The following is a 22,194-nucleotide window of genomic DNA, read 5'->3' on the forward strand; positions in this document are numbered from 1 at the left end:
GAATCTGGTTTTACTCATGTCATCTTATCAGGACATGTCACTTAATGCCAGTGGCAACACTAACAAATATCTCCCTCTATTTCTCTCTCTCTCGCTCTCCTTCTCTTTTTCTCCTCTCTCTCACTTTCTCTCTCTCTCTCTCGCTCTTCCTCTCCCTCCCTCTTTGTGACACAGACACAAACGTGCTGCGGTACATCCAGTTGACGGAAATGAAGATGAATAGGGAGGGTCAGCGGGAGAGGGAGAGCGGCAAAGAGGCCCTTGGCTAACCTTTGACCTTTTGGCCTCTCTATCACTATGGCCTATGCTACGACCCATCCTACGTCACCTCTCCTCTCTGACCTCCTCTCCTCCTTTATGGAGCCCAGTCCCATTGATGACTGGCCCGAGCGATGCGCCTCAACCATGTAAAAGAACAGGGCAGAAAAAGCCCTGTCTCTCTCCCTCTTTCTCCTCCTTTTCTCCCCCCGCCTCCCCTCCCCCCACCCCAGGCGCTGTTGTTCTGTACCCCAGATGCAGACTGTCAAACCAAGAAAAAATGAAGCAGAGGGAAATACTATACTATACTCATGCAAAACTGCTTAAAAAAATATACGATCAAAGAAAATTGCGTAATTTAGAGAAGGTGTAAAAAAAAAAAAAGTAAAATAGAGTAGAATTTCTTATTTATTCTTTCGATGTGAGGACTGAGGAGATGTCCAGGGTTGGGAAAGGGACCAGGGGAGGGCATGGGAAGGAGTTTAGGAGAAAGGAAATGGTGTAACACATATCAAGACCTTAGGCCAATTCAACTGTACACCCTGACCCCTGCCCTGTCACAATGGAGGGAGGTCTGAAAGCCACTGACCCAGACTTGTCCCGGACAGAGATTGTCCCCCCAGTACAGTACAGATCAGGCTAGCTAGCAGGCTACATCTCTGTCTTTTTAATACGAAATAGTCTTCAGACAAGCCGACCTTTGCGCTCATGTTCAATCAATCTTCTTTTTCGTTTTCAGCTTGTAGTACCTTGTCTCTATTTCTGGACGGTTTTTAAATTCAAGGGCTAATTCAAGTGTTTGTAATTTGTCCTTTGTTCATTTTTTTTGTCTCCTGTTTGATTTTCATTGCACTTACGACTATCGGTTGTTATGAAGCAAAATGTACGTCCTTTCTCTTTCTAAGGAACAGAACAAACTAACTCCCACCGGACTCACTGTTCCTCTGTTTGACAGGTGTGTTTTTGTGAACCAGTGTCTTGAATCTGTTGTCCAATCCCCCCTGGAATGTGTTGTGTTGTCAGACTGTTACCCCCCCCCCACCAATCTCCGCTTTCTTGCTAATGATGTCACAATGGAAAATAGCCAGTGGAACTGAGGTTCCGTCAAGCACCCTTGGCTGCACAGAGTTCTCTGATTTTTTTGTTTTACTCTGAGATCTACTTCCAGGCCCTTGATCACTCATGTTGAACCTTCCCAGGCATCAGTGACATCACAAGACACTCTTGGCAGTGTTCGCGCAGGGAATCGGATCCCACATGTTGTATCCGTCTGAGGTGGATCAGCCATCAACCCAGTCAGATAAAAACATCAACCCGAGTGTGCCATTTGAGATTCCGAATTTTGTTGTGCATATTTTAATAGATATCAGTGTTGCGACAAACAAAGAAATCAGTTCAGAAAATAAATTAGTACAAAAATCGCTGTCTCCATAGGCAGATTACACAACAGTAGTGGTAGACCAAGACAAGGGAGGATTGTGATTGGGGCGAGGCCAGATAATGACATATTACACATACAGACCATCATACCACTGCATACTTTCTAAATATCAATCCCAGTGATGCTGATAAAGCCTGAAGAGTTTCTAGGATTTATAGAAATACGTAGACGTACCTGCCCTGTTCTAAAGGAGAGGTTTGAGTTGACCTTAATTCCGCCATCTAATACCGTGTAACCCAGTTTCCTTCACCCTATGTGCAAGCCAAGCCCCTGCATGGTAATGTGTGGCTCAAAGGGGAAGCCATTTTGGATGTCAGGGATAATGTCTGGTTCATTGCTTTCTATAACAGGGCAGGTTGCTCCCCCTATCCAATGTATCACGCTAATACCCTCTATGCTCCCTGCAAACGTAGAATGGGTTAATGGAGTCAGCGGGTCATTTTCTGAGACTTATATGGTCCCATGCAGAAAGACAATAGGGTCAGCAGCAGTGGTCTGCCTTGGCCGAGGTGAGGAGAAGAATTCCAAAAGGACTTCAGAGGAGTGGATAATACAATATCAAAACGATAACAGATCTCGTCATTTGCCTGTGGCCTAATATGAGGGACATTGGGACCAAAGTGCATCAATAAGAGGAGGCTGTTGAGGGGAGGACGGCTGATAATGATGTCTGGAACGGTGGAAACCATGTGTTTTGACGTATTTGATACCTTTCCACTATTCTTCTCCAGCCATTACCACGAGCCCGTCCTCCCCAACTCAGGTGCCACCCAACCTCCTGTGGTGTCAATGGGACTCTGGAGAGGCAGCAGCGCGATGCCTGGAGCAAATTTGTGTGATCCAGAGACGCGCTCCACTGTAGAGGGAAATGGGCCAGCAGCACCAGTAACACAGCAGGAGTGCAGTGTCACTCTGAAACTGTGGAGATGGGATTATGTTAAAGCAGCGCTGTGAAGAGGTTCGAGGGAGGTTTACACCTTGGTACAGAAACAAGGCGTGGAAAAACCCAGAGGCACCAAGAACTCTCTTTCTTTGTCGCGCTCTCTATTTCTCTCTCTCTCTGATGCTCATACTCTCCACCTCTTCCCCTCTCTCCAGATCTCTCTCCATACCTCAATCTCAATTCAATTTAAATTCAAATTGCTTTATTGGCATGACGTTTCAATGTCCATATTGCCAAGCCTACTTTGCAAATGGATATATATTTAACAATATTAACATCATAAACAAAATGTAATAATAATAATTGGGATTGTCAATGAAATATACACTGAGTATACCAAACATCGGGGCATGGACTCTACAAGGTGTCAAGCATTCCACAGGGATGCTGGCCCATGTTGACTCCAATGCTTCCCTCAGTTCCGCGTCAAGTTGGCTGGATGTCCTTTGGGTGGTGGACCAATTCTTGACACACACACAGGAAACTGTTGAGCCTCAAAAATCCAGCGCCGTTGCAGTTCTTGACACAAACCGGTGATCCTGGACCTACTACCATACCCCGTTCAAAGGCACTTACATTTTTTTGTCTTGCCCATTCACCCTCCGAATGGCACACATACACAATCCATGTCTCAATTATCTCAAGGCTTAAAAATCCTTCTTTAACCTGTCACCTCCCCTTCATCTACACCGACTTGAAGTGGATTTAACAAGTGATGTCAATAGCTTTTGCCCGGATTCACCTGGTTTCGTCTACGTCATGGAAAGACCAGGTGTTATTAATGTTTTATATACTCAGTGTATATCTCTCTGTCTCTTACTCTCTCAACCTCACCACTGTGCAGTAGTGTTGTATTGGTCCCTATGGCTGGCTGAGCTGGGCCTACTCCCACATGGCCCTATAGGGAATCTCCCCATGGTCCTATCGCCAAGGCATCCGTCCACCATCCTGTTGTTATCCCAGTTTGCTGAGTCATTATCGCTCCGTGTCTATGGTTACTGTCCACACATAAAAACAGGTCAGGGCTAAGTTCTTCCCACCCCTGCCCTAACATGACCCATTATGAGATAAACAAAGGAATGACCCTGGACCAGTTATTGTGGGAATAATGTTACAACGTGCTGTCTGTGCAAATATAGATAGAGAGAGACATCGTCTCTTTAGCCGTCTAGTTCTGAAAAGACACGGCAAAAGCACAAACTAAAGTGGGAAAGTAAATACGGGCCGTTTTTCTTCTCTTTCCTTTGATGTCATTGAGGTACTTGTTTGTCAAATGTCAAAGTCGTTTTTTGTGCTTACGAAACAATTGTGAACAAAATACGAAACTGAAAAGAAAAACGAATGGCTGTTAAAAGCTTTACCTTATTGAGTAATTTTATCAATTGATGAGAACGCAAGTGAAGGGGGAAGTGAGTTTGGTGTAGCTACACCACAGGCTATCTGTCACTGTGTCTCTGTGTGTAGATGTTAAGTAGGATTTGTTGTCCCCTGTTTTTGGGAAAGTCCATACCCAACTCTTAAGAGTTTGTGAATCCCACAAAGCGACAGTGGATCTCGTTGAAGAAAGTGGGCGTTGGAGAACCGAACCAGTTACACAGTAGAAGTTATTTATGAGCTACAGCAACGAAGAACTCCGCTAATCTGTTTTTCTTTCCTTTTCCTCGTTTGCTTGTACCGGAGAGTAGGACTTGATGATGAGTACATCGTGGTTAGAAGTACATTTTTCCCCCCATTGGACCATGTGAGGAAACGTCCGTTCAATATTCCAAATCCAAAACATTGGAGGACATGATAACTGGTTACATTGAACTGCTAGCCCGGGAATGCACTATTGATTGGTAAATGAAGACTATAAATAAAGTTGAAAAGGAATATGAAATTGTGCCTGCGTGATTGTCTTCAGGGTTGTCCGAGTGCATGGTGATACCTCAATGTAGGAGGTAAACAGCAACACACACACACACACACACATTCTCTCTGCCCACCCCTCTCCTTCCCTCGCTCCCCCTCTCTTCTCCCTCCAAAGGTAATAATCTCTGTTACTACTGACTGCCCTGCTTAATTGCTCCCTGAGCTCCAGAGAGAGAGGGAGGAGGGGGTGGAGGGGAGGTGCTGAGAAAGGCATTGGAGGAAAGATGGAGGGGGAGAAAAGGAGGGATGGTGCGAAGAGATATCCCACTACGCACACACTGGTTGAATCAACATTGTGTCCATGTCATTTCAATGAAATGACGTTGAACCAATGTGGAATAGACGTTGAATTGACGTCTGTGCCCAGCGGGGTAGACCTGCTGAAAGGCGCTAGGGGGAAGATGCTGAGCTATAAAAGAGCAAGATATGGAGGAAGCAAGAACGCACATCAAAGGAGGCAAAAAGACAAAAGGGGAACAGGGATATGAACAGACATATAGAGGCACTGTGACGCAGCTACCTCGGCACAGGTGAAACCCAGACTGGCGTCTGTAGGTGAATTGAGGATATGCATGAGACCTTGCTCAACAAATCCGTATTGAGTCTAAAACACCTGTCCATTTCCTCCATCATCCCCTTTCCCTCTTTGCTGTTGCTTTTAATAGCGTTGCCACGGATGTGAAGGGTGGTTGCTAGGCAACTGGCAGGCGTCTGGAACTGAGTTGGCTCGGCGGATAGCACTGACAGACAAGAGCAGTGAAGTGGATCGGGACTGCGTGTGTGTGTGAGCGTTGTTTGTGCCTTCCAATTGAACGCCTCTCATTTGGTTTTCAGTTTCGATGCATATATTCATGAGAGCCATGTTTTTATTCATTAATTCCATGTTACAGATTAGCTGAATGAACAGCTGACGTTCTTTCATCCTCCTCACTGCTTGTTGCCATGAGCCCTGTTTATACCAGGTGCCAACATGTGTTCCATGTCCTGATCTTGTCCACATTTTGATTGTCCCCACATTTTTAGACATGTATAGATGATTAAAAGGTTCATTGTGGTCTGTTTGTGAGGTAGTCAAGGATGCATTGTCTGGATATCGTACAAGTGTAGAAGGATCTGGACAATGAAACAATTGAAATCAGTACTTGTTTTGAAACAATCAAATGATTTGTCTGGTGACAATGCGGACACATTTTAATACCATGTGTAGATGCAGCGGCTAATATGCGGATGCAATCAGAATGTGGACAAGATCAGGACAAAGGACGTACGTTCATTCAGCTAACCAGGCCCAAACTGGGCTATGAAAGCACCCCGATAAGCCTGTTAGATCAAGTCAGGTGTCTGAGATATTGAGATGTCTGTTGTGTGATTCTAGCATTATGTTAACATTGCAACGTACCCGATATCTTCGCTTTACAAGATTCCTACTGGTCACCTACACAATTCTGTCACAAAGGCAAACAAATGAAAAATCCTGTTGGACTATTTAGTAAAGGTGGTCTCATGCTCAAATGGGAGCAATCGTTGAAAACTCATAACAAAAGACAGAGGATAATGTCAGAGCGTACAACTCCACAGAAGGAAACCTGAAAGATACCAGTGAACAACTAAATGACTATCAAAATGCACAACCAGCTACCATGCTTGTCCTCGTAAGTATATTTGGCTCAAAGTGACTTGATCGGCTTTGATGACATCTAGAGGACGATCACTGTTATTGCAGCCAGGCATTTCTCCTGCTCACAGGGATACAATAGAATGTGTGTTATTTGAAAAAGCCATGGAAAGGTTCAGCTGTTACAAGCATTAGCGCACACGGTAGAATATAACGGAATGTAACGACAGTCAACGTTGCGGATATAACTCCACAGAGCGAATGACAGGAAGAGCAGAGACACAGCAAGCGCCTCTCTTCCTTCTTTATTACGTAATTCATTCAATCATTCCTCACCGCAGCCTCAACAGTCAACAACACATCACTCTTTCGTCATGTATCCCAGAACGTCACGGATTGAGACAGGTCGAAGACAACCTCCCATCCATACTCTACATGAACGTCAGCCTGTAGTTTGCTTGGTTTTCCTTGGTCTGTGTTATATTAACAAATATATATATTCCGGGACAGAGAATCATAATGACAATAACGAATCATTATTTCAATTATAACAATCATTTTAATAAATACTCTGAGCGTTCTTAACCACACAAGGAGAATAAGGATGAGTTTTGCTCACCCCTCTACCTATGGGATTGACATCATCCCATACAAATAATAACACTAAATACACACGCACACACGCACACACACACACACACACCCATATACACATAACCAAGTAAATACTTGTATGTAGCCTTGACTAGCTGTGCCATTAAAAAGTGGTATTCATCTTCTTCCAGCAACCAGACAGTACAGGTGCACTCATGGGCCTGCGAGAGAATCCAGAGTTCTCTCGATTCGCCGTCCACATCCCAAGCACCTTCTGTTAAGTCCTTCACAGTCTATACTCTTGTGACACGGACATGTCAATTCCATGGCTCTTTAACCAAAGATTGGGCCCTTTTTTCCCTTCAATGATGCTGTATCACGATCCAGTAGGTGAGGAAAAGGAAGTCAGGGGTACGGAATGTGGGAATTCGTTTTTTTGTTGTTGTAGAAAACAGGTAGTATTCATTAACCATTTATTGCAAGTGGATTAACCCTCATTTCCCATGGTCCTCCTCTGCTCTCAGAGGACTTTTGTTAAAAATGAACTGTCCATATAACCGAGTGTATAAGGGGCTCTTTACAGAGCAGTGATGAAGGTGAGAGAGAGGACGTTTGCTGAGAAACTCCAGCTTATGAGTTTCACACTTTCCCTAAATTCCCTGGTTTTCCAGAAATAGTGGTTCAACAATTCCCGTATTTCCTGCTTCTTCCAGGAATCTTTCAACCAGGATTTCTGGTAAACCAGGGGATTTTGGGGGGAAAATATTGGACATTTCGCAACCCTATGAGGACGTAAGGTAAAGAATGAGGGAGAAAAGCAGCCTGTTTCGGCTCCCTCACAACAGATTTGATAGTTCTACAGTACATCCTTCACACAAAATAACATGCGGTACCAAAAACACAAGCACACATGGGCGCACGTGCGCCCCCACACAGACACACAGTGTACACCCACGTAGTGTACACCCACACAAACACACAGTGTACACAGACACACAATTCGCCAAACCAATAGAAAATGCTGTGCTAAACAGGTTATGGCTGGAATGGTTCAAGCATTGAGAAAAAATAAAATGAATTTGCTGTACAGAGCTGAGGAAATAAAGTCCTGCCAATTGTGCTGTGGAGCTTAAAATGGCTTCCCTGTTCCTGTTGCAGTCTTTGGGAGAGGGGGAGGACAGAGACCATCCCTATACAGGAAGATGCTATGTGGAGGTGAGGGAGGTGGAAATTAGTTCTATAGAAGGTGATGCACAATAAGAGGGCAACTTACACACTGATTTGGAAGTCCCTCGGGATTTGAGCGTCTACCTACCATGACTACATGTAAATATGAAGGAGGGGCAGCAGGGCCCACATGATGGGACACCCAGAGGTGCTCTAATAACAAATCAGGGCACCCCCACAAAACAACTATTAACATGGACACTTCAAGGGCACTCCCAAGAGAATAATTCCAACCCTGTTGAGATGTGAATGTGTCTACGGCTGGCAAAGCTTCAGCCCAAGTCTTTGGGGAAGGAGCGAGCAGAGACAGACACAACACCTGTGTAGAGAGAGGAAGAGAGTCAACGGGGTGGTTTAGCAGAACGAGTCCTACTGCAGCACATGTAAATCGGGATGAGGACTTGGAAGTGTCTGTCTGGAAGTGGAATGGCTTACACGTTCCTTCCTTTTCGAGGACAGGTAATATGCGGAAGGTTAGCAGGGCACACTGGTCACTAGGGCACTAAAGGTTTGGACTCTAGGGGTTGCGGAGTGGTCACTTAGAGGAATGTTGTCCAACACTGGGCGGCTTTGGAAGGGACACTAAGACGTGTGCTGTCCCGGACGCTGGGCACTATGAGACTAGGGGGCACAAGGCTTAGGAGTGACCACCAGGAGAGAGGTACAACCCGCACAAGTGGGCTTCAGAGTGGACACTAGTAGAAGTACTGTTTGCAAAGGGATTGGGTACCAGGAATAAAGTGTGCACACTAGGAGTCTTTGAAGTGTGCACTAGGAGCAGTGTTGCCCATATACAGTAATGTGTGACTTAGCCGTAGTTCTCTCCACAGAGCTGTGCAGCCTGGTGCTGTTCACACAGGGGCACGGTGCCGTCCAGATCCTGTCCATCCACGTCCATGTCCATGAGGTTGGGCCTGGCAGCGCCGGTGCTGGCACTGCTGTCCCCAGATCCCAGGGGACTGTCACAGCTGCTGCCCGGGGACGAGCTCAGGGTTCTGGACAGGGAACCCAGCTTCCATGGGTCCGGTCGCACCCTGGCTGGTGTGGGCCGAGGCCGGGGGGCGAACTCCAAGGTCTTGGGCCTCTCCAAGGGACTGATGATGGTCAGGGGCTCAAGGACCGGGACAGGGACAGGCGGAGCAGGGGCCTTGCGGCGGAGGACCCTTGGGAAGAGGCTGGAAGGGTCAGGGAGACGGGGGATATCTAGGGTCTCCTTGTAACCTGAGAGAAGAGAGAGAAATACAGTGACCAGAGGGAGAACAGAGGGAGAGAATAGATGGATGGGAGAACAACATGAACACTTTGTTGACATGGATGGGCCATGCCAGAGACATGTGTTTTTTTAAGTTTGGGTGTAACTGAAATATACTCTGAGTGTACAACCCACTCAGGTTGGCTGGATGTCCTTTGGGAGGGTGGACCATTCTTGATACACACAGGAAATGGATGAGTGTGAAAACTCCCACAGCGTTGCAGTTCTTGCACACTCAAACCGGTGCATCTGGCACCTACTACCATATCCTGTTCAAAGGCACTTAAATCTTTTGTCTTGCCCATTCACTCTCTGAATGGCACACATACACAATCCATGTCTCAATTGTCTCAAGGCTTTAAAATCCTTCTTTCACCTGTCTCCTTCCCTTCATCGATACAAATTTGAAGGGGATTTAAATAGTTACATCAATAAGGGATCATAGCATTCACCTGGATTCTGGGCTCCCGGATTAGCTGCATTGACCACGCCACCCATTTTTATGCTGACGATACTCCCTCTTTATTATCAATGTATAGTCACCTCTACCTACAGTTGAAGTCAGAAGTTTACATACATTTAGGTTAGAGTCATTAAATCTCGTTTTTCAACCAATCCACAAATTTCTTGTAAACAAACTAGAGTTTTGGCAAATCGGTTAGGACATCTACTTTGTGTATGACACAAGTCATTTTTCCAACAGTTATTTACAGACAGATTATTTAACTTATAATTCACTGTATCACAATTCCCGTGGGTCAGAAGTTTACATACACTAAGTTGACTGTGCCTTTAAACAGCTTGGAAAATTGTCATGGCTTTAGAAGCTTCTGATAGGCTAATTAACATCATTTGAGTCAATTGGTGGTGTACCTGTGGATGTATTTCAAGGCCTACTTTCAAACTCAGTGCCTCTTTGCTTGACATTGTGGGAAAATCAAAAGAAATCAGCCAAGACCTCAGAAAAAAAAATTGTAGACCTCCACAAGTCTGGTTCATCCTAGGGAGCAATTTCCAAACGCCTGCAGGTACCACGTTCATCTGTACAACAATAGTATGCAAGTAGAAACACCATGGGACCACGCAGCCGTCATACCGCTCAGGAAGGAGACATGTTCTCCTAGAGATGAACGTACTTTGGTGCAAAAAGTGCAAATCAATCCCAGAACAACAGCTAAGGACCTTGTGAAGATGCTAGAGGAAACAGGTACAAAAGTATCTATATCTACAGTAAAACAAGTCCTATATCGACATAACATGAAAGGCCGCTCAGCATGGAAGAAGCCACTGCTCAAAAACCGCCATAAAAAAAGCCAGACTACGGTTTGCAACTGCACATGGGGACAAAGATCATACTTTTTGGAGAAATGTCCTCTGGTCTGATGAAACAAAAATAGAACTGTTTGGCCATAATGACCATTCTTATGTTTAGAGGAAAAAGGGGACGCTTGCAAGCCGAAAACCACCATCCCGACCGTGAAGCACGGGGGTGGCAGCATCATGTTGTGGGGGTGCTTTGCTGCAGGAGGGACTGGGTGCACTTCACAAAATAGATGGTATCATGAGGGAGGAAAATTATGTAGATATATTGAAGCAACATCTCATCAGTCAGGCAGGAAGTGGAAGCTTGGTCGCAAATGGGTCTTCCAAATAAACAAGGACTCCAAGCATACTTCCAAAGTTGTGGCAAAATGGCCTAAGGACAACAAAGTCAAGGTATTGGAGTGGCCATCACAAAGCTCTGACCTCAATCCTATAAAAAAAATTGTAGGCAGAACTGAAAAAGCATGTGTGAGCAAGGAGGCCTACAAACCTGACTCAGGTACACCAGCTCTGTCAGGAGGAATGGGCCAAAATTCACCCAACTTATTGTGGGAAGCTTGTGGAAGGCTACCCAAAATGTTTGACCCAAGTTAAACAATTTAAAGGCAATGGTACCAAATACTAATTGAGTGTATGTGAACTTCTGACCCACTGGGAATGTGATGAAAGAAATAAAAGCTGAAATAAATAATTCTCTCTACTATTATTCTGACATTTCACATTCTTAAAATAAAGTGGTGATCCTAACTGACCTAAGACAGGGAATTTTTACTCAGATTAAATGTAAGGAATTGTGAAAAACTGAGTTTAAATGTATTTGGCTGAGGTGTATGTAAACTTCCGACTTCAACTGCATATGTACTGTACATATTACCTCAAGTATCTCAACTAACCTGTGCCCCCGCACATTGACTCTGTACCGGTACCCCCTGTATAATTCCTCGCTACTGTTATTTTATTGTTTCTCCTTAATTATTTGTTTATTTTCTTTTTCTTTCTTTCTTTCTTTCTTTCTTTCTTTCTTTCTTTCTTTCTTTCTTTCTTTCTTTCTTTCTTTCTTTCTTTTTTACTCCAGATTATTTTAGTAAATACTTTCTTTACACCTCTTTTTCTGAACTCAATAGTTGGTTAAGGGCTTTTCACTGTAAGGTCTACACCTGTTGTATTCGGCACATGTGACAAATACAATTTGATTTGATTTGATTCACCCGGTCAGTCTATGTCATGGAAAGAGCAGATGTCCTTAATGTTTTGTACACATTGTGTTGCTTCCTGTTCTTCAATTAAAAGCTCATAGTGACATCATGTTTTCCCAACATACTCACCTGCATGTAGGGGGAGGATGCGGGGCCCCGGTGGGGGCGGCATGGGCATGCTGCCGTCCGAGGGGGTCCTGCGGTGCCCTAGGGTTTGGGCGCGGGGGCGTAACGCCCCATCAGAGGGGGTGCGTCTGTGCCCCCTGTTCATGGTTGCAGACACGTGGGTGGGCGTGAGTGACTGGTTGGGCTCCCTCTTGAAGCTCTCTGCCCTCAGATCCAGGAGGGGGTTAAGGGCGGGGACAGGGTTCGCCATGGGGAGGGAGAAGCCCACTCCGGGGGTCAACGCCAAGTCCTCAAGGTCCGAGGGAAGGAGAGATTTGGTGGAGTTGCAGTCTGAGAGGGAGGAGAGGGAGAGGAGGGTGACGGAGGGAGAGGGGTCCGTGCAGGGGAGAGTGGAGTCGCGGCGGCGGGACAGCGAGAGGGACAGGGCGCGGCTCGGGGGAGAGGTGCTGCGACGGAAACGACCCGTTCGCTGGAAAATGCTGTCCTTTTTCTTGCGCTGCTCCTCTCTAAGGTCCTGCTCGTCCTGTTGGACCTAGACACACACACACATGGAAACTGGTCAGTTCTTCTACTGTACAATCTAAGGTTGTATAATGTCAACTGACATGCATACCAGACCTTGTCAACTCCCAGGTGTAGAGTATAAAACCATTATTCCATGTATTAAGATAGTCTCTACACCATGTGGCAGGATTGACTTGTTTTTTTGCCATGGTTTGGGTCATTTTGTCCACAGACCCCTTTCCTGCTCCTCCCTTCCTCCCTTCCTCCCTTCTTCCCTCCCTCCATTACCTGTAGTTTCCCCAGCTGTAGCAGGTCCAGCCCCAGACCTACAGAGGCCAGTATTGAGGCACAGCCCAGTAACAGCAGGTCGCTCTTCTTCCTCTGGCTGCAGCGCCGCAGAGAGTCCTGGTAACCCATCCCGCTCCCTAGCCCAGCAGGCCCCAGCCCGGGCCCCAGCCCGCCACACGGGGGGCCTCCCTCCTCCACAGACCCGTTACTGCTGGTCTCTGGGGGCATCAGAGACCTGGGCGACTCCTCCAACTCACAGTGCTCCTCTGTCAGAGAGAGAGCGAGGGAGAAAGAGAGAGAAAGCGAGAGATAAGAAAGTGTGAGAGGGAGAACAAGGCGTTTCAATCAATCAAGAGTCTAACTGATTTTGTATCCATAGTATGTTTTACTATCTCTTTTCTGTTGCAGAAATAGTGATAAACGCAGAGACTCACCCATTTCATTGAGGCTGGAGAAGCCGGCGGTCATGGGGGCGTGTTTTGGAGACTTGCCCAGATTCGGGGCACTAGAGGACCACACCTTGCATCCGTCACCTAACGACTTCAACCTGCAAGACGAAAGAAGATTGGGTCAATACTGTTTACTGATACCATACACCAAACACTCGCCAGAATAATGTTCAGATTATTCGAATATGCAAATGCAAAAATCAGAAAGGTTAGCAGGCAAGTAGGAGAATGGAGCTAACAAGGGGCTGTTTTCGGACCATGACTGTTACCTGTCCTCTCCGCCCAGTCTCTCTCTCTGGAGGGTGGAGCTGGGGCCCCAGGTGCGTCCCTTCTTTTTGCTAGCTGCCAGGTCCTCCTTCTTACACACGGCACTGCGGCCCCATGTCTTATTGCCATCGCTGGGCGTCACTGAGGGCCACAGTGACACAGGTGTTGTCGTTATAACACAGCAAATCAAATTCCTGATGTGCAGTGAGCGTAACAAAATGTAGTCACTTGCACACAAGATCCAGGGAGGGAATCCCCAATTTGGGATTATATTGACACAATACCGTCCCTCACAATTGAATAATTGGTATTAACTTTTGGTGTGTCCTCTGTCCTCCAGTCCCCCTCAACCCCTGTCCCTGTCTCCCCCCCCCCCACAGATCAACTCACGTCGTATGGCCCTGAGGCGGGGTATGACCCCTGGGCTGGCTGGAGGTGTGGTGCTCTCACTGCCCTGGGGCTTCCTCTTATCCACGCTCGGAGACGCCTGCACTGTGATCTTATGCTCGAAACCTGTGTGTGGACAAAACAGGGAGGAATTAGAGACAAAGTTCCAAAAATGCTTGGTTTTAACAGAAGTCCTGGTTGGAAGATTCCCGGAATCAGGAGGGAATAAGCAAAAAAAAGCTGGGAATCCTTCAACTGGTATTTCTTGAAAACCTGTGGATTTTGGAAAAGTTACCAGAATTTTGCTATCCTAATAAGGATAGAAAGAAAAAATAATGATGCCCTATTCAAATAATAGGATAAATGTTTGGGTGCAATATCTGCCACCACCCACCAGAGGGCAGACTGATGCTGTTGCTGTCTCGGCCCAGTTTGAGTAGTCTGCTCTTTTTGAAGTGGCCCTTGCGCTTCTTGACCCTGGGCTTCTCCTGGTACATCTGGTGGATGATGATGTTGAGTTCACGCTCCACGATATCGATCTCTCTCTCAGCCAGCTCCTGCTCTCTCCTCTTCAGCTGCTCCTCCTGCTCCCTCTGCTCCTCGGCCGCACGAGCCAACGCCTCCTCCCAGGAACGCAACTCCTACAGGAGAGAAGAGGGGCAAGTCAAGGAAAATGGGAGCATTTGGAACAAACATGTAGATGTAATGTTACAGCAACATTAACACCCTGTCGAAGATCCTCACATTGCCAAGGCAACAGCACTTTGCAACCTGCACTTTTGAGGGGGATAGTGACAACATTCCCACCTGACCGTGTCGGCTCCTCTCACCTTCTCCTTGGCCCTGAGCTCGTCAAACATCTGCTGGATCTCCAGCCTCCAGTCCTCCTGCAGAGAGTGGAAGGACTCCAGGGGCATCTGAAACATGGCCGACTGTTCGATGGCCAGCAGACGCATCAGGATATTAGTGAAGGACGGGCGACTGCGGGGGTTTGGGCTCCAGGACTCTGAGGATGGGGAGAGGAGGTTGAGTAAAAATAACTTTCATGTAAATTCCCAAACAACAAAGTACAGCGGTTGTCTTTCAGTTGTGCACGTCTCCCCTCCACCTCCACCACTGAACAGACCACAGTGCTCTGTGGCACCACTTGCCCTCAGATCCCAAACAATTGCTTATAGACAGACAGATAATATTTCAAGTCGTTGGAATGGGCAGAGGGAAAAAGAAAGGGGAGAGGAAAGAGAGGAGAGACAGGAGTAAACAGAGAGCAGACACAGTAGAGAGGGGTGACAAAGGAGAGATTAAAGGATGAACAGGGATAAGACGGAGGAGAGGGAGAGAGGGATGAAGAGAGAAAGAGCATTAGGGATGCATGGAAATAGTGGAGAAAGAAGTGGAGCAAGAGACTATAAAATCACCAGTTTGCTGACTGAGAGGTGAACCTACTCTCACTCTGACCTCCAACAATAATAGACGTGAAACTGGGCTGACAGGAAGCCATCTTGGCTCTCATCGATAAGTGAAACTGGGCTGACAGGAAACCATCTTGGTTCTAATCAATAAGTGAAACTGGGTTGACAGGCAATCATCTTTGCACGCGAACCTGTCCTGACAGGCAACCAACTTTGCTCTACTCCACAGGTGAAACTGGGCTGACAGGCAGCCATCTTGGTTCCTACCTGCCAGCAGGAGTGCGAAGGGCTCGGGACAGGTGGACGGTACGGGCAGGGTCAGTTTGTTCATGGCCACTCCGTACGCCACGGCCAGCGCATCTATTTCCCGGTACGGAACCTCTCCTGTCAGCAGTTCCCATAGCAACACCCCGAAACTGAGGAGAGAGAGACAGGGGGGGGGGGCACTTGTCACAGGCACTTGTCATGATTGTACAGGCTATTCATATATTAACTCAACACACCCTTTATGTTACCTACTATACATGGCGAATGTCATTTGCCTCTGAGGGTATCAATGGTGGAAGTATTTAAAGAATAAGGACACTAGCTACTGACTGTGGGTGTTGCATCTGCACCATGCTGTGTGTACTACATGTCCCACAGTAACAAAAAAACCTGTACAGTTTACATGACAGAGTGTTGTACCTCCAGACGTCGCTGCTCTTGGAAAACAGGGAGAGTTTGATGACCTCGGGGGCCATCCAGGCGTAGGTGCCCGCCGCACTCATCTTGGTGGTCTGGTGCCACTCCCGTGCCAGGCCAAAATCTGTGATCTTCAGGGTCCTGCCACCCAGATCCTCCCTCTCAATGGGCTCCAGGATCAGGACTGAGGAGAAAGGGGGAAGGAGAGGTGGGGGGGGGGGGGGTGAATAGGTGGAGGGAAGGGTGTGGGGAAAGAGTGACAGACAGAAGGGGGGGGGGGGGTAGGTGGAGAGAAGGGAGAGATAGTTTGAGTGTGACATGCATACCACTAACTCTACTACTCTCTGTCCTCCAACAGAGGCCCTTATCCAAAGCACAGCGCACAGCACACAGCGCACAGCACACAGCGCACAGCACACAGCGCACAGCACACAGCGCACCATCACATACATTGATAGTAGGTGTGGTTATTGACAAAAACAATTCAGGTTAAGTGTGTGATTCAAGGGCAGTGCAACCTGGGGATCATCAGCCAGTATGTGACCCTAGTCATCTGGCCATATTCCTCTAATAGGCTATGGGCCATATCTGTCATCAACCTGTATTTTCCTCGGGTCTACACTCAACATGTAGCCCCATTGACAAAAGGTTTGGTCAGAGCAGTGTTCAGGTCTCACCGACATTATGCACTGTGCCCAGCACGTCCGTTCTGAGAATTTCCATACGATGTTGCAACCGTTTCAAAGTCTCTGGGTGACATAGGTGAGTTGGCTTTTCCTGTTGAACTCCCAGCATTGGCCTTTCTGCTCTCTCCTGTCCTCTCCTCTCCATGCACTTCCTCCTTCATTTCCGCATGAGGGCTGGCTATGGAAATATTTGGTGTACACAGTCCACAGTGCTGGGAGAGAGGAGGGGATTGTACTTGCTTATCGACAGGCGTATGCAAAGGGAGGCGGGGAGAGGCACAGCACACAGCTGAGTCTTTGTTTAAGCACACGCACACTCTCTCTCTCTCACACACACACACACACACACACACACACACACACACACACACACACACACACACACACACACACACACACACACACACACACACACACACACACACACACACACATACACACACACACACACACACACACCTGGCTCACGTGAAACAGGTGTGCCTCTGAGACTCATTATATGCCTACAGGCAGCTAATGTCCAAGCACACGCAATCAAAAGGTAATGTCAAGCACAGTACATGTAGTATATGTTGAGTCTTCAATTGATCAAGATTTCACCACATCATGGGCTTTTCTTAATCTCCCGATGCCGACCACTATTCATCAAACAGCATTCTGACATTTCCTTTTAGGTCAATCAACAATGTGCTGGGTTCAATGGCATGATAACATACTGTATACAGAGCCTTCAAGAAAGTATTCATACCCCTTGACTTCCTCCACATGTTGTTGTGTCACAGCCTGTATTCAAAATGGATTAAATAGATTTTATTTCTCACCCAACGACACACAATATCCCATAATGGCAAAGTAAAAACATGTTTTTATAGACATTTTTGCTAATTTATTGAAATTGAAATATAGAAATATCTCTTTTACATAAGTATTCACACCCTTGAGTCAACACTTTGCAGAAACATCTTGGCAGCGATTACAGCTGTGAGTCTTTCTGGGTAAGTCTCGAAGAGCTTTCCACACGTGGAGTACGTTACATTGGCCCATGTTCTTTTCAAAAACCTTCAAGCTCTGTCAAATTGGTTGCTGCTCATTGCTAGACAACCATTTTTAGGTCTTGCCATAGATTTTCGAGTAGATTTAAGTCAAAACTGTAACCCGGGAACATTCACTGTCTTCTTGGTAGCAACTCTTGGCAGCTAATTTTTTTGCAGCATTACTTTAGTGCCTTGTTGCAAACAGGATGCATGTTTTGGAATATTTGTTTTATTATGCACAGGCTTCCTTCTTTTCACTGTTAATTAGGTTAGCATTGTGGATAGTTTTCTCCTATCACAGCTATTAAACTCTGTAACTGTTTTAAAGTCACCATTGGCCTCATGGTGAAATCCCTGAGCGGTTTCCTTTCTCTCCGGCAACTGAGTTGGGAAGGATGCCTGTATCTTTGTGGTGACTGGGTGTATTGATACACCATCCAAAGTGTATTTAATAACTTAAACAGTATTATTGCACACAGAGTGAGTACATGCAACTTATTATGTGACTTGTTAAGCACATTTTTAATCCTGAACTTATATAAACTTGCCATAACAAAGGCGTTGAATACTTATTGACTTAAGACATATCAGCTTTTCATTAACTAGAATAAACGTTTAAAATCATAATTCCACTTTGACCCTTATGGGGTATGTGTGTATAGGCCAGGGACAAATATATATATATATATTACAATTCAGACTGTAACACAACAAAATGTGGAAAATTCAAAGGGTGTGAATACTTTCTGAAGGCACTGTACAGTATGTCACAAAAGGACTTAGCCAATAGTTGGCGGCTCATTTGGTAGAGCATTGCACTTGTAACGCCAGGATTGTGGGTTTGATTTCCACAGGGGACCAGTAGGGGAAAATGTACGAACTCACTACTTTTAAGTTGCAAGAGATAAGAGAGTCTTCTAAAATGGTAAATATCGCCAGTCTATTCGTCAACATGCACATTTGTGTTCGTGTGTGCATGTGTCTGTATGTTTCACATGTGTGTGTGTGTGAGTGTATAGCTTCCACCCAAGTCTAATCTGAGGGACAGGGAATAATGGATGGCTGATGACAATGATAATAAGCCATTGTCGTCCCCCAGCTCTCTTTTTCTATTTCAATACCACTGTCTCTCTCTCTGTGAGGGACAGCTGTCTCCCCAGGGCTGGCTGGGCTCTGTGTGTGTGTGTGTGTGTGTGTGTGTGTGTGTGTGTGTGTGTGTGTGTGTGTGTGTGTGTGTGTGTGTGTGTGTGTGTGTGTGTGTGTGTGTGTGTGTGCGCGCGCGCGTGCGCGTGTGCGTGCGTACGTGCGTCGGTGAGTGCCTGTGAAAGATGGAGAGAGTAAAAGAGGCAGAGAAAGAGAGAGAGGGAGGCAGAGAGTGTGAGAGAGGCATGAATGTTGTGCGTCTGTTTGCATGTGAAACTGAGGGTGTCTGTATCCGTCAGAGTCCATGTGTGTGTTTGAGTTGACACTACTTTGATTTTGGTGTTCGACTACAGTATGTGCGCTCCACGTAGCGGTGTGTGAATATGTTGGAGCGTGCGAGTGTTTGTGTCTGTGTATCTCACTGAGCTTGGGAGCGAGAGAGGGAGAATGTGTACAGATATCTGTGATCAAAGCAGAGCCACCTGCTCTCCACTAGCTCTCATGTTGTCACCATGTTTTCAGCTCCAGCGCAGCATTTCACAGTGTAACCACACTGATAACTTATACAAAATATTGAAATGTTTACACATCTACTGTAGCTAAGCTTGAAAAACAACACATACATATTATTCACAAAGAGGTCAAGTATTCCCGTGTTGCATGGCATTAATGTTGACGTCAGTAACTGGCACTCAAAAAACCACAAAGTGCCATCAACATCAACGAAGTGCCATCGAGTTTCCATTACCTTCCTCCGCCACAGCCCAGACATAACCACCCCCCCGTTCTTTCCTTCGATCCCTCCATCCCCAGCCACTGGACCCTGACCCTCAAAGGAGAGCAGAGGAATGTTGTGAGTCACTCTTTACATAGAGGACAGATAAAGACTAACCGTGGAGACTTAACCTCAGGGACTTAAAGAGGCAATCTGCAATTTCTACATCCATTTTGCGATTTTCCACACCCATCATTTTGATTATTTTTATCCATAGCTCTGCCTATGATTTTGAGAGCGGTTACATTTCTAAAGCCCCATCCCTCAAATGTTTACCAAAACTGGGTGTCCGCTTTGTTAAGGTTAGTCATGACAACAGGTTATGGTAAGTACAGGTGGCTGATACACATTGGAGGTGGAGGGGAGGGAGACAAGACTAAAACGCTTATTACTGTATATAATGCAGCGATCATATACATTTATATATGGGTAACTATTACTATTAAATGGGAAGTTCCTTGGTGTCCACATCACCAACAAACTATCATGGTCCAAACACACCAACACAGTCGTGAAGAGGGCACAACAACGCCTATTCTCCCGCAAGGACACTGAAAATATTTGGCTTGGGTCAATCAGATCCTCAGAAAGTTCTACAGCTGCACCATCTAGAGCATCCTGACTGGTTGCATCACCGCCTGGTATGGCAACTGCTCGGCCTCCGAGTGCAAGACGCTAGCGAGGGTAGTGGGTACGGCCCAGTACATTACTGGGGCCAAGCTTCCTGCCATCCAGGACTTCTATACCAGACGGTGTCAGAGCCCTAAAAATTGCCCAAGACTCCAGCCACCCGAGTCATAGACTGTTGTCTCTGCTACAGCACAAAAAGCGATACCGGAGCACCAAGTCTAGGTCCAAAAGGTTTCTTAACAGCTTCTACACCCAAACCATAAGACTGCCGAACAGCTAATCAAATGGCTACCCGGACTATTAGCATTGATTTGCTACACAGCTTAACCAGTTAGTCTACTTTACTTTGGTGTGGGGTGACTTTAATGTGCAGGGTTATCAACCTCAATTGTTATGGTAACCAGGGCAGAGGTCGTGCTCTGTCAGACAGGAAGCTAAGGAAAGGAGCTGAGACAGATGGAGAGATGAGCCTGGGAGAACTAGGTAGATTTGACAACACAATTAGTCAACAGTGGCCTCACTGATCTGGACCTCCCTATGCTCCTCTTCCCCCTCCTACTCTGTCCTCATCCCTCCATTCCTCTCTCTCTATCTTTCCCTCCCCTCACTTTCTTTTCCTCCAACCTCTCTTTCACTTCTAACTTCCTCCCCATCTCTTCCTGTCCTTAATACTAACAAGAAGCACATGGCTGAGCTCTTTAATCACACATTCATTATGCCAAGATTCCTTGCACGTCCAACACTTCCTCATCTCCCAGCCCTTCTAATGCAACTAGCCCTGATGCTCCTCCCTCTTTTTTCCCTGCCCCGCTACAAAGTTTCTCTCTGCAGTCGGTCTGAGATGCTAAAGGAGCTCCTTAGACTTGACCCCCCAAAAAATATATGGGTCAGATGGTTAAGATCCTTTCTTCTTTAAGGTTCCAGCCCCTATCATCGCCGAGCCTATCTCTCACCTTTGTAACCCGTGGCTCCTCTCTGGGGAGGTTCCCAGTGCTTGGAAGGCATCCATGGTGCATCCTTTATTTAAAGGGTGAGCTCAAGCTGATCCTAACTGTTATAGGCCAATTTCTATCTTGCCCTGTTTGTCAAAAGTGTTGGAATAATTGAAAATAATCAACTGACTGGCTTTCTTGATGTTTATAGTATTCTCTCTGGTGTGCAATTTGGTTTCCACTCAGGTTATTGTCACACTCTGATCTGTTTCATCTGTCCTTGTAATTGTCTCCACCACCCTCCAGGTGTCGCCCATGTTCCCCATTAACCCCTGTGTATTTATACCTGTGTTCTCTGTTTGTCCTTTGCCAGTTCATCTTGTTTTTCAGGTCCACCAGCGTTTTGTTCTCAGCTCCTGCTTTTCCCAGTCTCTCTTTTTCTCGCCCTCCTGGTTTTGACCATTGCCTGTCCTGACTCTGAGCCCACCTGCCTGACCACTCTGCCTGAGCCTGCCTGCCGTTCGGTACAGTTGCCCCACCTCTGGTTTACTGACTCCTGCCTGCCTTTACCTGTCTATTGCCTGCCCCTGTTGGAATATTAGACCATTGTCAATTCGTCTGCATCTGGGTATTACCTTGATTCCTGATAGTTATGGATGTGTCACTGCAACCTTAAATGTCCTAAATAATGTCACCATTGCCATTGATTCGAAGCAATATTGTGCTGCTATTTTTATTGACTTGGCCAAGACCATTCCATTCTTGTGGGTCGGGTAAGGAGTATTGTTATCTCTGAGGGTCTTTGGCCTGGTTTGCTAACAACCTCTCCCAAAGAGTGCAGTGTGTCAAGTCAGAACATCTGCTGTCTCAGCTACTGCCTGTCACCAAGGGAGTACGCCATGCTCTTCTCAATTTACATCAACAACATACACTAGATTACCAAAAATATGTGGAGACCTGCTCCTCGAATATCTCATTCCAAAATCATGGGAATTAGTATGGAGTTGGTTCCCCCTTGCTGCTTTAACAGCCTGCACTCTTCTGGGAAGGCTTTCCAAGAGATGTTGAAACATTGCTGCGGGGACTTGCTTCCATTTAGCCACAAGAGCAATAGTGA

The 22,194-nt window shown here is 46.3% G+C and overlaps 2 protein-coding genes across 2 annotated transcripts in view; one reads left to right on the forward strand and one right to left on the reverse strand.

The window, feature by feature from the left end:
• LOC135552559 (tetratricopeptide repeat protein 9B-like) overlaps window positions 1-4,521 on the forward strand; it is a 29,016-nt gene extending 24,495 nt beyond the window's left edge. Inside the window, exon 3 of the mRNA XM_064984258.1 lies at window positions 175-4,521. Coding sequence (XP_064840330.1) covers window positions 175-269 — 95 coding nt within the window. The 3' untranslated portion in view covers window positions 270-4,521. The remainder of the gene's footprint in view (window positions 1-174) is intronic.
• Window positions 4,522-6,458: 1,937 nt separating this feature from the next.
• Window positions 6,459-22,194, reverse strand: part of LOC135552560 (mitogen-activated protein kinase kinase kinase 10-like) — a 34,201-nt gene continuing 18,465 nt past the window's right edge. Inside the window, exons 2-11 of the mRNA XM_064984259.1 lie at window positions 15,881-16,061; window positions 15,461-15,609; window positions 14,612-14,787; window positions 14,176-14,422; window positions 13,785-13,907; window positions 13,397-13,535; window positions 13,113-13,225; window positions 12,679-12,944; window positions 11,890-12,418; window positions 6,459-9,210 (exon numbers count right to left, since the gene is read on the reverse strand). Coding sequence (XP_064840331.1) covers window positions 8,798-9,210; window positions 11,890-12,418; window positions 12,679-12,944; window positions 13,113-13,225; window positions 13,397-13,535; window positions 13,785-13,907; window positions 14,176-14,422; window positions 14,612-14,787; window positions 15,461-15,609; window positions 15,881-16,061 — 2,336 coding nt within the window. The 3' untranslated portion in view covers window positions 6,459-8,797. The remainder of the gene's footprint in view (window positions 9,211-11,889; window positions 12,419-12,678; window positions 12,945-13,112; window positions 13,226-13,396; window positions 13,536-13,784; window positions 13,908-14,175; window positions 14,423-14,611; window positions 14,788-15,460; window positions 15,610-15,880; window positions 16,062-22,194) is intronic.

The sequence above is a fragment of the Oncorhynchus masou genome, chromosome 13 (assembly GCF_036934945.1).
Source record: "Oncorhynchus masou masou isolate Uvic2021 chromosome 13, UVic_Omas_1.1, whole genome shotgun sequence".
In the NCBI taxonomy this organism is placed as follows: domain Eukaryota; kingdom Metazoa; phylum Chordata; class Actinopteri; order Salmoniformes; family Salmonidae; genus Oncorhynchus; species Oncorhynchus masou.